The 14762-nt window shown below is 39.1% G+C and overlaps 1 protein-coding gene across 2 annotated transcripts in view; it reads right to left on the bottom strand.

Annotated features, from left to right (window-relative positions):
• The window catches only part of phlpp1 (PH domain and leucine rich repeat protein phosphatase 1), a 79633-nt gene that overhangs the window by 39021 nt on the left and 25850 nt on the right, over positions 1 to 14762 (bottom strand). For both annotated transcript variants that reach the window (XM_056264804.1, XM_056264803.1), the window contains exons 4-10: positions 13508 to 13656; positions 11716 to 11862; positions 9543 to 9770; positions 7410 to 7612; positions 6142 to 6202; positions 5933 to 6028; positions 495 to 650 (exon numbers count right to left, since the gene is read on the bottom strand). In XM_056264804.1, coding sequence (XP_056120779.1) covers positions 495 to 650; positions 5933 to 6028; positions 6142 to 6202; positions 7410 to 7612; positions 9543 to 9770; positions 11716 to 11862; positions 13508 to 13656 — 1040 coding nt within the window. The remainder of the gene's footprint in view (positions 1 to 494; positions 651 to 5932; positions 6029 to 6141; positions 6203 to 7409; positions 7613 to 9542; positions 9771 to 11715; positions 11863 to 13507; positions 13657 to 14762) is intronic.

The following is a 14762-nucleotide window of genomic DNA, read 5'->3' as shown; positions in this document are numbered from 1 at the left end:
GACAGGTTAATGTATGCAGCGATTGAGAACAGCACATCTAAACTCTGGTCCAAACTCCTGTGAGCTCGTACGTCTGACGGAAAAAGTGCGCAGACACTGCGTAGACAGTAACTTCCACGTTAACAGGTTGCTAGTCTAATAACGTGAGCTGGTTTGCTGATCTTTCGGCTGGTCTTCTGGTTTTAGAGGTGTCTTGGAGACTTTTCAGCTGGTCAGGACAGCTTAAACCAGCAAACGAGCTGAGGCTGGTTGAATCGTTAATTTTTTTAGCAGGCCACATACAAACATTGAGTAAAATAATCAATGTTTAACTAGATCTTTTTTGGATATTTTCAGCACTGAATGGAAATATTTTTACAATCAACGTTGCACAAGGAACTTGTCGCACTGCCTTCTGGGATTGTTTTCAGGAGCATGTTTATAATGTGGCGGCTCACTGGTGTTTGGAAGAGAGCTCTGATGTGCTGCTGCTCTTCTGTGTGTTGGTGTTTCACCTCTCTGATTTCAGGAAGAGATTACAGGGAAGCTCGATGAGATGATTGTGCTGCACATCCATCACCTCCACGACGGGACGCTCCACTCGCTCCGGCAAACGCTTCAGCTGGTTATGACCGGCCAGGATCTTCCTCAAACTGCCACTGCACAGCAACCTGATGGTGGAGATTACAGGGAGGTCAGTGTGGCAGTGCAGAAGCTCACATCAAACACACACGTTGTTTTTTCATGTTTTATGGGGACTTTCTATAGACAATGATTTTAATGCTGTACAAACTGAATATCCTATCCCCTAATAAAAAAAATAAAAAAAACAAGACAATAAAACAAGAATCAACATTGGCTTGGCTTTTCAGAACTGAGGGATTTGAAATGTTGTAAAAACGATGCAGAGAGGACATTTTTATTACTCAACAGGTGAGTAAGGTCTTTTATTGAACAGATAAATTACCATATGTAGCTATGAGTCCACCCCCCAAGATTATTGTTATAAACATGAGCCTAGTCTGAAAGGCAAAGGGGGAGGTTTTGCTGTAATTTATAGTAATATCTTCAGTATTACTCAGAGGTCTAGTTTCAAGTATAATTCTTTTGAATTGATGGTGCTTAATGTAACACTATCTATTGTAAGTGATAAATCCTGTTTGACATTTGTGCTGGCTACTGTATACAGGCCACCAGGGTACCATACAGACTTTATCAAAGAATTTGCTGACTTTCTATCAGAGTTAGTCCTGGCTGCAGATAAAGTCCTAACTGTTGGTGATTTTAATACGGTATCCATGTAAATATGTAAATAATGAAAAAGAGGCATTGGGATTGGCATTTACAGACATTCTAAACTAGAGTTAAACTCGAATATTGCGTAAGCAACACTTGTCAGGACCCACTCATTGTCATAATCATACTTCATATCTAATATTGTCACATGGAATCGATGTTGATGGCGTTGAAATTCTGCAGCAGAGCGATGACATCCCAGATCATTATCTAGTCTTGTGTAAACTCCATTTAGCCAAGGCTGCAAAACAAACTCCCCGTTACAAATATGTTAGAAGAATTATCACTTCTACCACTAAAGATTGCTTTATAAATAATCTTCCTGATCAGTTTGTACTCGTTGGCATCCCAGATAGCTTAGAAGAACTCGATGTTGCAACAGAAATTACTGACTCTCTCTTTTTCAGAACTTTAGACACAGTTGCTCCTTTGTGCTTAAAGAATATTGAGGGAAAAAGTCTGACGCTGTGGTATAACAAGCACACTCGGGCCCTCAAAAGAGCAGCCCGGAAAATGGAGCGCAGCTGAAAGAAAACAAAACTAGAGGTATTTCGCATTTTGTGGAAGGAAAGTGTTATTGCATACAGAAAGGCCTTAAAAACTGCTAGATCTGCTTATATTACTTTTCGACTCTCTTAGAAGAGAACAAACACAACCCTAGGTAGTTATTTGATACAGTGGCTAGATTAAAGAGAAATAAAGCTTCAACTTCAGACATTTCCTAACAGCAGTAATGACTTTACAAATTTCTTTACTTGCAAGATTGATAATATTAGAGAGAAAATTATAACCATGCAACCGTCTACTACAGTATCGCATCAGGCAGTGCGTTGTAGTCTCCCTGAGGAAAAATTATATTAATACATTGCTATAGGAGAGGAAGAATTGTCTAAACTCGTTAAATCATCAAAATCAACAACATGCATGTTAGACCCTATACTGACTAAGCTATTGAAAGAAATACTTCCAGAAGTTATAGATTCTTAATATTATTAATTCATCATTGTCATTAGGATATGTACCAAAAACTTTTAAGCTGGCTGTTAGTAAACCTCTTATTAAAAAAATGCAACTTGATCCTGAAGAATTAGTCAATAATAGACCGATCTCGAATCTACCTTTTCTGTCAAAAATACCAAAAAAGGCAGTATCCTCACATCTATGTTCCTTTTAGAAAGAAATTATATCTGCAAGAATTTCTAGTCAGGATTTAGACCGTATCATAGTACTGAGACTGCTCTCATTAGTGTCACAAATGATTTGCTCTTTTCATCAGATTGTGGTTTCATCCGATCACCTCTCTATTAGTGTTACTTGATCTTAGTTCTGCATTTGATACTATCGACCACAACATTCTTTTGAATAGACTTGAAAATTGCGTTGGCATTAGTGGAATTGCACTAGCATGGTTTAAGTCATACTTATCTGACCGTTATCGGTTTGTAGCAGTAAATAAAGAGATGTCTTATCGATCACAAGTTCAGTATGGTGTACCACAAGGCTCAGTACTAGGACTATTGCTTTTCACCCTGTACATGCTACCCTTGGGAGATATTATTAGAAAGCATGGCATTAGTTTTTCCTGTTATGCTGATGATACTAAGCTCTATATTTCTTTGCGCCTTGGCGAAACATACAAATTCACAAAATTAACGGAATGCTAAAAAATGTCCTACTAAATTCTTAAAAAAAAAAACCCAGAGGTTTTAATTATTGAACCAAAAAACTCCACACATAATAACCTAGAATACTGTCTAACACTTGATGGCTGCTCTGTCAAGTCTTCGTCGTCAGGAACCTGGGTTTGCTCTTTGATAGCAATCTTTCATTTGAAAGCCACATATCTACCATCTGTAAAACCACACTTTTCCATCTTAAAAAAATATATCTAAATTACGACATATGCTCTCAATGATAAATGCCGAAAAGTCAAGTCAAGTCAAGTCATCTTCATTTATATAGCGCTTTTAACAATGGATTGTTTCAAAGCAGCTTTACAGAGATAAACATATAATTTAAGGTAACAGATTGTTTTGGCGTTATAGCGGTTCTTGAATAATGTTACTTCCAGCTAAAGTTAACTTTGATTGATTCACCTCCGTCGAAATGATCAGACTTTAAACGCGAACCTGTGATTAACGCTGACGGCGTTCACATGCTCATTCAGAATTCTATAGTTATGTGCTTTTTTAAAATATGTGCGCAGGTTTGTAATTCATACAACCCAGCCTAAACAAACTACTTTTCTTGCCTATAAATTTAGAAAAGTTAGTTCATGCGTTCAAGGCTAGATTATTGTAATGCTCTTATGGGTGGTTGCTCTGCACACATAATAAACAAACTCCAGCTGGACCAAACAGCAGCAGCTCGAGTTCTTACCAGAACCAGGAAGTATGACCATATTAGCCCGGTTCTGTCTACACTGCATTGTTGCAGACACACTTTGTCAGTTTAAATCTAGACTAGAAACACATCTCTTTAACCTAGCATACACATAACACATTATCAATTTCTATTATTTAAATCAGTTAAATGATTGTTAGGCTGCATAAATTAGGTCAACCGGAACCAGGAACACTTCCTATAAAACCCAATGTACTTGTTACATTGTAAGAAGAATGGCATCCACAATAATATTAGTCTGTCTGTGTCGTCCTTATCCCGAGGTTACCGTAGTCAGCCGGATCCGGTCCATATCCAGATCAGATGGTGGACCTGCACCAAGACACGACCAAAACGCAGCCCTGAGTGTCAGCAGAGACCGTGTTTACTAGACAATCCCCTGTGAAGGCATGGTCGCCACGACACCCATCGGCACAGATCCTCAGCAAAGACCACGAGAACCAGACAGGTCCTCCGCACAGACCCTATGGCCAGCTTTGGCTCCATACCGGCGTGATGATTCGATCTTCAAGCAAAAGGAACTGGATGAATATTTGAATGCTACCCGTTACGTGGGAGTGTTCTAACCTGTGTTTTGTTGGAGTTACCTGGAAGCTCACCTGCAATCAACCGGTTAATTGGTATCACCTGATTGGGGCCATTTTAAATCCAGGACACAGTAGCAGTGTTGTTATCTCTACAGTCCCCTTTTTCTTTTATAATTCAATAAACTTTATTTTTGATTGGCAGACTTCAGTCTTTGTGTCCTTTATGTTGCTTCCCTAGAGCCAGGTTTGTAACACTACTGATCCCTATCTGAATTCTGACTTGTGATGCTGCCTGAATCATAATCACACCGTGTTTGTTCGTTGGCCAGGGGAGAACTGCCTCTGGCTTGCTTAGTTGGGACACTTAATATTCAACGATATTATTGATCTGACTGTACTGACACTATTATATGAGAACCGAACTGACACGGCTGTATGAGAACTGAACTGAACTGAACGATGACAATTTTTTCCAGAACTGCTTTATAGATGAAATTAACTAATTTAATAATTTATGATCTTTACAACGGAACTGAATCAACACTGCTGAACAATAACGAAAATGAGACATGTACTTCATAGACAGACTTCATTTTCCAATAGCAGTCCTTTTGAGCTTTAATATTCTCATTGCGTATTACACAGTAAACTGTATGTTTATGACTGTATTCCACAATTCTCAGCATTAGGGCTGGACTGGGTCCTGAACGATACTTTTTTTCAACAAGAATACATTACATATTACCTTAAAAAATGCTGATCTTATTTTTTCAGTTTTTTTTTCCACACTCAATGACTCAATGAAGTCCACTGCAAGTTTAATAAACTAGTGTATTCTGAGTCAGTGTTGGTGGCAAAGATGAAGATGACGATGCTGACTCGTCATCTCTGCAGTATAGTAAACGCACGCACACCTATAGAGAGAAATGCACCTTTCATTTGGATTACATAATCAGAGATTATTTGTTTTCAAATTGGTTTGTTTAAAGTAGACATTTCAAGCTTTCTATAGGCCTATTTCTCATGTCTGTGAGGCAAGTATCCTATACGCTGAGTTTCGGTTCATTTGTGACGCGCTCCAGTTCTTCTTGCTGTCGAAGACGGAGCAACTTTCTGCTTGTAAGTTTATTCCATGCACTGTCAAGTGCTTCATCAGATTTGACGTGTTTCCGGTCGTGTTTTGTGCTGTTGGCATCGACCCTGGTGAAATGTAGCCACACTTTTGATCTTTTCCACTTCTTTTACATCTATGTGGGTTGGGACGCTTACACACTACAGCATCACGTGTGAGCCACGTCTCTGTTGGCAACCGTGTAAACTAGTGTTTTTCCATGATGCCTCGCCACTCATTGGCTCACTGACGTTGACGAGATTAACCGCTTAGTCATCAAAATTTGGTACCAAACAACAAGATGTTTTTTGATACTCTATGGTATCAAGGCAATTGGGTTGGTGTCTAAAAAGTATCTAAAAAGTATAGAACACAATACCCTGTCCCACCCAGCATTTTCTGCTTTGCGGAAATCATAGGGCCCTACATTTTGATTAAAATTCTTTCCCTTAAAGTTGTTAAATTGTCATTGATTATTGGCATCAATGTTAGTGTTTGCAAAATGCCAATCGGTGGCTATGGCAATGACTATGTAAATCATAAATCATCAGGAGTCCATGAGTGACTGAAATGTGGCTGAACACACAAACCACTGCAGTTTCACTCAGACACTCACCACGGAGGCAGTTCAGCGATGTTGTTGTGACTGACATCTAGAACCTCCAGTTTCCTGCTGTCACTCAACCAATCGGGCAAAGACGTCATACAGTTCCTGTAAGACAGCGAACACACACAGCTGATGACACACGCAAGGAAACATCATGTCACGATGTGGGTTTGACCGCAGTGATCAGATCAGACACAAGTGAGAGAGATCAAACCCACCTGGAGATGTCCACGTACGTGAGGTTAGAGGCCACAGGACTCACGTCTAACTCTTGCAGCTCTGTGGAACAGATGTCGTAAGGCATCAAACGAGCGAATGGATGTTGTTGTTATGGTTTGGGGATGGGTTGGTTCACCCAAAAATGAAATTTAGCCCTTTGATTTACTCACCGTCAAGTCATCCTAGGTGTATAGGCCTATCACATTCTTCTTTCAGACGAATACAATCAGAGTTATATTTTAAAAAAATGGCTCTTCCAAGCTTTATAATGGCAGTGAATTGCTGTTTCTGTTTTAAAGTCCATAAAAGGGCATCTATCCATCATAAAAGTGCATCTATCCATCATAAAAGTGCATCTATCCATCATAATAGTGCATCTATCCATCATAACAGTGCATCTATCCATCATAAAAGTGCATCTATCCATCATAAAAGTGCATCTATCCATGATAAAAGTGCATCTATCCATGATAAAAGTGCATCTATCCATCATAAGTGCATCTATCCATGATAAAAGTGCATCTATCCATCATAATAGTGCATCTATCCATCATAAAAGTGCATCTATCCATCATAAGTGCATCTATCCATCATAAAAGTGCATCCATCCATGATAAAAGTGCATCCATCCATGATAAAAGTGCATCTATCCATCATAAGTGCATCTATTCATCATAAAAGTGCATCTATCCATGATAATAGTGCATCTATTCATCATAAAAGTGCATCCATCCATGATAAAAGTGCATCTATCCATCATAAAAGTGCATCTATCCATCATAATAGTGCATCTATCCATCATAAAAGTGCATCTATCCATCATAAAAGTGCATCTATCCATCATAATAGTGCATCTATCCATCATAATAGTGCATCTATCCATCATAATAGTGCATCTATCCATCATAAAAGTGCATCTATCCATCATAATAGTGCATCTATCCATCATAAAAGTGCATCTATCCATCATAATAGTGCATCTATCCATCATAAAAGTGCATCAGAAGGCCTTTATTAAGTTCCTTATTGAGTTTGTTTATGATGGACGGATGCACTTTTATGGACTTCAAAAACGGAAACAGCAATTCACTGCCATTATAAAGCTTGGAAGAGCCAGGACATTTATTAATATAACTCTGATTGTATTCGTCTGAAAGAAGAATGTCATAAACACCTAGGATGACTTGAGGGTGAGTAAATCATGGGCTAATTTTTATTTTTGGGTGAACTGTCCCTTTAATGTGAGGTAAAATGGTGTGTGCGCTACCGTTGTTGGAGGCGTAGAGAGCCTTGAGCGCGCAGCCACGCAGACGCAGCCGAGCGAGGCGGTTCCTCTGACAGTGCAGGACCTCCAGCCGCGGGAACACGGACACGTCCAGCTCAGACAGACGGTTATCGCGCACGTCCAGCTGCGTCACGTGACGCAGAAACTCTGGCTCGTCCGGCACCACGCTGGAGATCTGGTTCAGACTGAGGAGACGAAAAAATTCACCAAAGCTATTGTAAATACATTACCGACACTAAAAATGTGCAATCATGATCAACATGATTAAAAGTTTGCTGAAATATCTGATAGTTCATACTGTTTTAGCAAGTAAAAGGCGTTTTAGAATAAAAGCTTTTAGCTTGTGGTTCACGTGTCTTTTTGCTGTAAAACCTTTAGTGATTTTTATAAAGTGAATGTAAGAACTATTATATTGTTAGTAATATTTTAAGATTAATACTGACTGGACTGAAACAACTTAGCTTTACTTGATTATCTGTACATCATTTTTCAAACAAATCATGTTAAAATGTGAGTTCAAATATGTTCCATCAGCCTTCTGAGAAAGGGTCATTTGTTCATCTCTCATTCATGTTTTAAAACTACAGAGCTTTGATCATAAAACCAAGCATTAAATATCATCTTATTAAGACATATTATTGGCAGATATAGAGTGAACACTGCTGAAGTGTTGATTCATTCATTCAAATAGCATATTTTTGCCCTAAATATAATTGAGATGTTTTTTTCCTCCTCAAGTATGAGCTCCATATTCTCACTATAAGATACAATATGAGCCATAAGAGCCTGGCGTAGCAAACATTATCCTCAACAAAAGCTCCTATGCAAAACTTTTTGTTTCCTATTTTATATTGTATCTAAAGGTTCATTGAACTGTTACTTTAAAAAATAGATTTTTCTGACTTAATATGTCAGGCTTTACATGGTTAACATTAGATAATCCATTAGCTAACATGAAGTAATTTAATGAGCATTTAATGATTTTTGTAAATGCAGGTTAACTTACCACTGGGCATCACACACTATTAGACTGAGAATCACACATTAGTACACTTTCAAAACAAGCTCACGCAGAAAAATGGCCCTTGTTGCCAGGAGACCAATGACAAATGAAAACAACGTGTTCTGAAATGGGCTCAAAATATCAAACACGTTTGATTTCATCCGACTGAATGGAATCTCAGTCTGAACCTGATAATAGAGTCTCGGTGCTCATCACACACTACGGGATTTTCTGTCAAATCTGTCAACTCTGACTGCCAAATATAAGCAGACTGATTCTGACTAGCATTGACTCGTCCAGACTGCATATCAGGGCAATAAATCTGGGTAAAAGTGCTGTAGTGTATTCAAGCTTGTGATTGCAATACAGTTGCCCATTGTTTTTTCATGTTAATTCAAAGAGCATTAAAGGGATAGTTCACCCAAAAAATGAAAATGTTCTCTCCCCCAAGTTGTGTATGGAGTTTCTTTGTTCTGTTAAACACAAAAGAAGATGTTTGGAAGAATGTTGATAACCAGACAGTTGACGGCACCCATTAACTTCCATAGTAGGAAAAAAAACAATGTAAGTCGATGGCTACCATCATCCGACATTCTTAATTAAAACATCATCTTTTGTGTTCAACAGAACAGAGAAACTCATACAGGTTTGGAACAACTTGAGAGCGAGTAACTGATGACAACATTTTCATTTTTGGGGTGAACTGTCCCTCTAACTAATGTTACCAGACACAACTTTTGATTTGAAAACTGTAGCCTAAATGTTGAAATGAACATAAACTAATAATTTTATTGTTCATTGTTAGATAATGTTCACAAATTACTGTTGTGTTACCAATATACTGTATCTCTGATGCATTAAAGGAGGAAAAGTAACAGTGTTTGAATCTCTAAATCAAACGTAATATGATTTCAATTCACTGTAGATTTTCACAGCCACATGAGATACCAGACGAGTATTGGCCAAAAAACTTGCAGGAACATTTGAATTATTACACATTAAATTCAACTAATACGTTTACTAATTGAACAGACTTGAGGCGGTTCAGTGTGAAGTGTAGGCTACTAATGCTCTGCTGTCACAGCTAGTGTGTGTGATGTGCTTGTGCTCACCGGAGGTCGACGTGTTTGAGCGCCAGCAGACGGAAGGCCTGTAGCGTCAGCACCGGCACTTTATTTCCAGCCATGCAGAGTCTCTCGACGGCGGGCAGCCGCTCCAGCACCGACGGCACCTGTGTGAACTCATTGAAGGACAGGCCCAGGTAGGCCAGCCTCTGCAGAGAGCCCAGCTCCACGGGGAGAGCACACAGCAGGTTCCCGTCCAGAACAAACGTCTGCAGACTGACACAGACACGGACATGAGCAACGTCCACGGCACAGCACACAGAAATACGTTTTGCTAACATTCATTTTAAAAACATTTTGTTTTCTTGGTTAAGACAATGTTAAGGAAACATTCCATGGTTTCATTTCGCATACATTACGAGATTTGGAGGTTTTCTGAACCTTCAAGTAGTGACATTTAAAAAAATGTTAGATGAACATCCAACTAAAGCGCTTCAGGACAAAACGATGCATACGTTTTCAGTGCTAACATTTGGAGAGCATTATTAATAACCAGATAACCTTGAACGGACATTCTATTAATGTTACAGGAGAGCGTTTGTTCATAACTTTGAGAGAACGTGAGCTAACGTTTCCTGTTAGCTGGGTGTTACTGTGCAAAGCAAGGAGGTCATCTTTTATGGTTACCACAGTAAAACTCTGGAGACATGGCACTGGATGAGCACGAGTGTGTCCAGCAGGGGGCAGCAGTGCAGCGAGTGTCACATGACTGCCTGACTCCACATATCTACTGTAAGTTTGGCTGCTTTTAGATATACACACGCGAACTTTCCCTCGGGGGAATCCCTACTGTTCAACTTCGTGGAGGAGGGAAGCTTATTTGGACAGACCATCGATCCCTCGATTTTGGCCGAGGGAACGAGTCTACTCAACATGTACACTTCAGGCAGATCCACAGACCACAATGCACCATGATTGTGACGTCACAGCAGGCCAACTTAATTAAGCCCCACCCCACACAACTCTAGTGTATGATATTGGAGTTAATTTGACATTTAATCACGTTTAATACTTGTAAGCTGACTGTATTGTATTATAATTTTATTTTTTTAAATATTTTATATAAATAAATGAATTGCTTATATTTCATATTTTAACAGCCCAAGCATGCATTCTGTCCTACAGAGTGGTGCATGAAACAAATTCATAAGGAAAAACACTATAAATATTAAATCGGCTCCATTGCGGATTCCAAGTGATCAAGTAGTGATCAATCGTGCAAAGTAAGCAATGACGTACATCCGAGACGGAGAGAAGTTAGCGAAGGAAGGGCATTCTTCATTATTATGTTTAGTCTGTGTTATATTCATAAGTTTGAGTAGTTAAAAAAAAACACCTATGTTTGAACATTGTAAAACTGACATTACAATTAATTTAGAAGCAATATCTAAAAGTAGAAACTCGAAAGCAATTTGAAGGGAAAAAAAAACGTTTATGTACAATGTTTATGTGTGTTTTTCTTATTTCTATATACACCTGACATAGTTGGCTATATATACTCTTGTTTGTACAATATGATTTGTTTTCATTAAAAAATCTAAATAAAATAATGATAAAAAACGAATAAAATAAAAATTATTGTGACATTTTTCCTTGGTAAGCAAAACAGTCCACGTAAAATAATGTATTTTCACTGGACTGCGATCCTTAGACTTAAAATTATTGGTTAATATTGTTCATAACAGTAATACAAGGGAAGTAGCAAGTTATTACATATAACATGTAACATCTGACATTTTGCTTAGACAAAACTGCACTGATGAAACATCACGTGTTACATGGGGGGGGGGGGAATGGTTACAGAAGTCCAAGCCAAAATTTCGACCGTGAGAGAATAATAGGTCATGAACATGTCAAAGCGAACAGGGTGTCGGGATGCTACGCGATGCTACGATGGACGCTTCAGTACCATCCAGCGTCATCATCCACCCATTCAGAAAGACAAATGCACGAGTTTCTATGATGCTTGCGTTTGCTCTAGACAGAGTGTTAGGCTACTCAATTGCTTACTCGTGAATCATAGCAACACAGCTAAAAGTATTCCTAATATGTTGGACCTGTTAGTGAAAGTAGCCTGTTGAGACAAGCCTTCGCAACTTCGCAAGGTCGTTTGAAAACGACACGCTTCACCTTCACACACATCTGTGGCGGACACACTCACTTGGTCATCTTGCCCACGTCAGGATGGATGGAGGTCAGGTGGTTGCAGCTGAGGTTGACCTCCGTCAGGGTGCTAATGGAGCAGATGTGCAGCGGGAAGCTTCCCAGCTGGTTATTAGAGAGATTGAGACTCCGCAAACGGGAAAATCTGCAGGAGAAGAGAGGACATTTGGAGATATTAAGCAACTATTAACCTCACACAGTGTCCGCAGATCTTATAGAGGAACCATGAAACTTTAGCTTACTTCCTAAAATCATGTTTTCATCCACATAGACATACTGTCCTTAATAGTTTTAGCATGTATGGATAGTTCCAGTTCTTGATTTTGACCTCATTACATCAGTATTACATACAAAATAAATCAAAACAGAAAATGTTCATGTTCTCATTTGACAAAGCTGTTGATAGATACACTGATACTGACAGTTATATGAAAGTATATAAATCCTAAAGTGACCAAATATCTTCCTGGCCTAATCGTACAGAATCTCATCATTTACAAAATACTGGCTACAACCGTACAGTTAAACACGGTTTAATTAAAATCCTTTGCTGACACAAGTTATACGTTTCATCTCCGCTTCTGGTCAGCCGGGATGCATTTCCCATTTCCAACAGTAGATGACTGATTCTCCCGAGTGGGACGGCAAGTCATTTGATTATTATCCTCGACATGTATTCATTTAATTCACTTTAAACAATTACTTTCTGTACTTTTCATTTTACATGAATTGCACTGTATTTCTAACAATGTCTAAATGTCTGCATTAAAACACCTAGGGCACAATGAATTCAGTTTTATTTCCCAAATCCCGGATTTTAAATGGTTCTGGATTCTACTGTAATGGTTAAACTTAATTTTAATAATCCAAAAAATGTCCAATCGATTGAATTAACACAAAAAAAAAAAGTCCAATTGATTGAATCAATACAAATTTAACAATTTATTAAAATTGTAACAATAATAATGGCCTATGAAATGTATGGTTTTTAGGAATGCTCTATTTCCTGATTTAATACAAATGTATTATAGCTTGTTTTCATATGACGTCACGCCACTGCGTTGCCATGGTGCGAAATGCAAATGGAGGGCAGGAAGTGATTTGCTGTATTTAGAAAGCACTATAACAAACTCAAAATGCATGTTTTGGGTCGTTTATGGTTACTTAAATCGATCAAACCACGAGGAGTTTTTATCGTGTACCAAAAGTTGTTGTTCATAAGGGGAGGAAATGTAAGAAATTGACCGAAAAACTCCGGGAAAACGGCTTCCAAACCTACGTCTGCGGTCGGGAGGAGCCGAATGGGAAAATGCCCGTGTGTGCAGCGATCACTTCGTCAAAGGTGAGTTAATACAACTTAAGTGGCTATGTTTGAGTAACGTGTAACGTTTCCGAACTTTGTAAAGTCAAAATATGTCTGTAAGACGAGGTAGTTGCTGATATCTACCGCCTCGATGGCAGGAAAATCTTTCAATTCAATTGAAAAATCGCTCCTCTTCATAACGTAAGGATCACGTCCAACATATGTATGATTTTTTGTTTATATGTTTCTCTTGTAATAGCGTGTAAAGTAGTACAGTATGGACTTTCCTCCATCTCGTCCATTGCGCTCTTCATTCCCTGCCCTCCATCTGAATTTCGCGCGTCATCATAATCACATGACTGAAACCCAGCTATTAAAAATGCTGGAATTCACCAAACTTTAGATGAATAATCTTTAGAAATGTAATGAAATTAAAATGTGAAGAGTTTGAAGCGGGGGAAAGCTGATGTGTGAAACACACACTGACCTCTGGAGCTGCAGCAGCGTCTGGTCCGCAGGCAGAAAGTTGTGTTTGAGGTTGAGATGCGTCAGGTCTTGACTGTACAGCAGGTTGGGCGGCAGTTTCTCTAGACTACAGCAGGACAGATCCACCGAACTGATCCTCTGAGACACCATCTGACACACACACACATACACACAGAGACAGGTCATTCATCGAGGTATCATCACAGCAAGATCAACAAGGAATTGTGCATCTGTGGGATTTTCTTTCCCAGCTGTTTTCTGCAGGGTTATTATAGTTAACCGAAACTAGTTAATACAAGCATGTTTTGTTGCTTGAAATAAAATAAAATAGAACTATAGATAATTTCAATCAAATTATTTCTGTTAGTTGCCAAGACAGCATTTGCATTTTGTTTAACTTCATGAAAAAACCACAACACTTGTTTCCATCAAGAAGTGCATCAATATTTGGTCCAGATCTTGTGTTGTCGAAGCAAGAGTCCAGCGCTCTGTAGAGTCTCCTCCAGCGCGTCCCAAAGACTTTCAGTGAGTTCAAGATCTGGACTCAGAGGAGCAGATTCAAGTGTGAAAATGATTCTTCGTGCTCCTCTCAACCATTCTTTCACAGTTTGAGCCTGACGAATCTGGACATAGTCATCCTGGAATATGACCATGATGTGTCTTCATACATGGTTGTTTAAGAAATGAAACGCTACACACTCCATCAGTTAGGGTTAGAAGAGCTGTTGCCGAACATATAACATGCTAGACACACAATAATCACTGCAGTAATGATCCAGTCAATCATAGACTCTTAAGCATTTGCATATTTAAATCCAAACAGCGAGTTTGTTTGGGCCGGCCAGTGTATAACATCTCAATGATACTAAAATAACACTGGTTTTCTGGTCCAGCAGGTGAACATGGTCACTCAGTAAAGTAGCAGCACACTCTCCTCAACAACAAACTATCTTAGTGAACCAGCATTCATTAACACAGCACACGTCGCTCATAACATGACGCGATCACATTAACACACCAGCCTGAAACCTCTTGTGAGGTTTTTCTAATCTGAGGGTCCCGGTGGGCAGGACGGCTCTCACGGCACAAGGTTGTCTCTGGGAACGGCACAGTAAAATAGGCTGGCCAGGCTTGCCCTACTTGCGTTTGTTTAGGATGGTTTGTTCGTAGTAAAGTATGCTAAAGTAGGACTCCCAACTAGGGCTTTTCACACTCTTTCTGTGATGGAGTGATGAGGTGTCATTTCCAGGGCAAAT

The sequence above is a fragment of the Rhinichthys klamathensis genome, unplaced genomic scaffold (assembly GCF_029890125.1).
Source record: "Rhinichthys klamathensis goyatoka isolate OS25496 unplaced genomic scaffold, OSU_Roscu_1.1 h1tg000011l_1, whole genome shotgun sequence".
NCBI lineage: Eukaryota > Metazoa > Chordata > Actinopteri > Cypriniformes > Leuciscidae > Rhinichthys > Rhinichthys klamathensis.
Note: the sequence above shows the minus strand (reverse complement) of the source record. Positions and strands in the feature narration are given on the sequence as shown.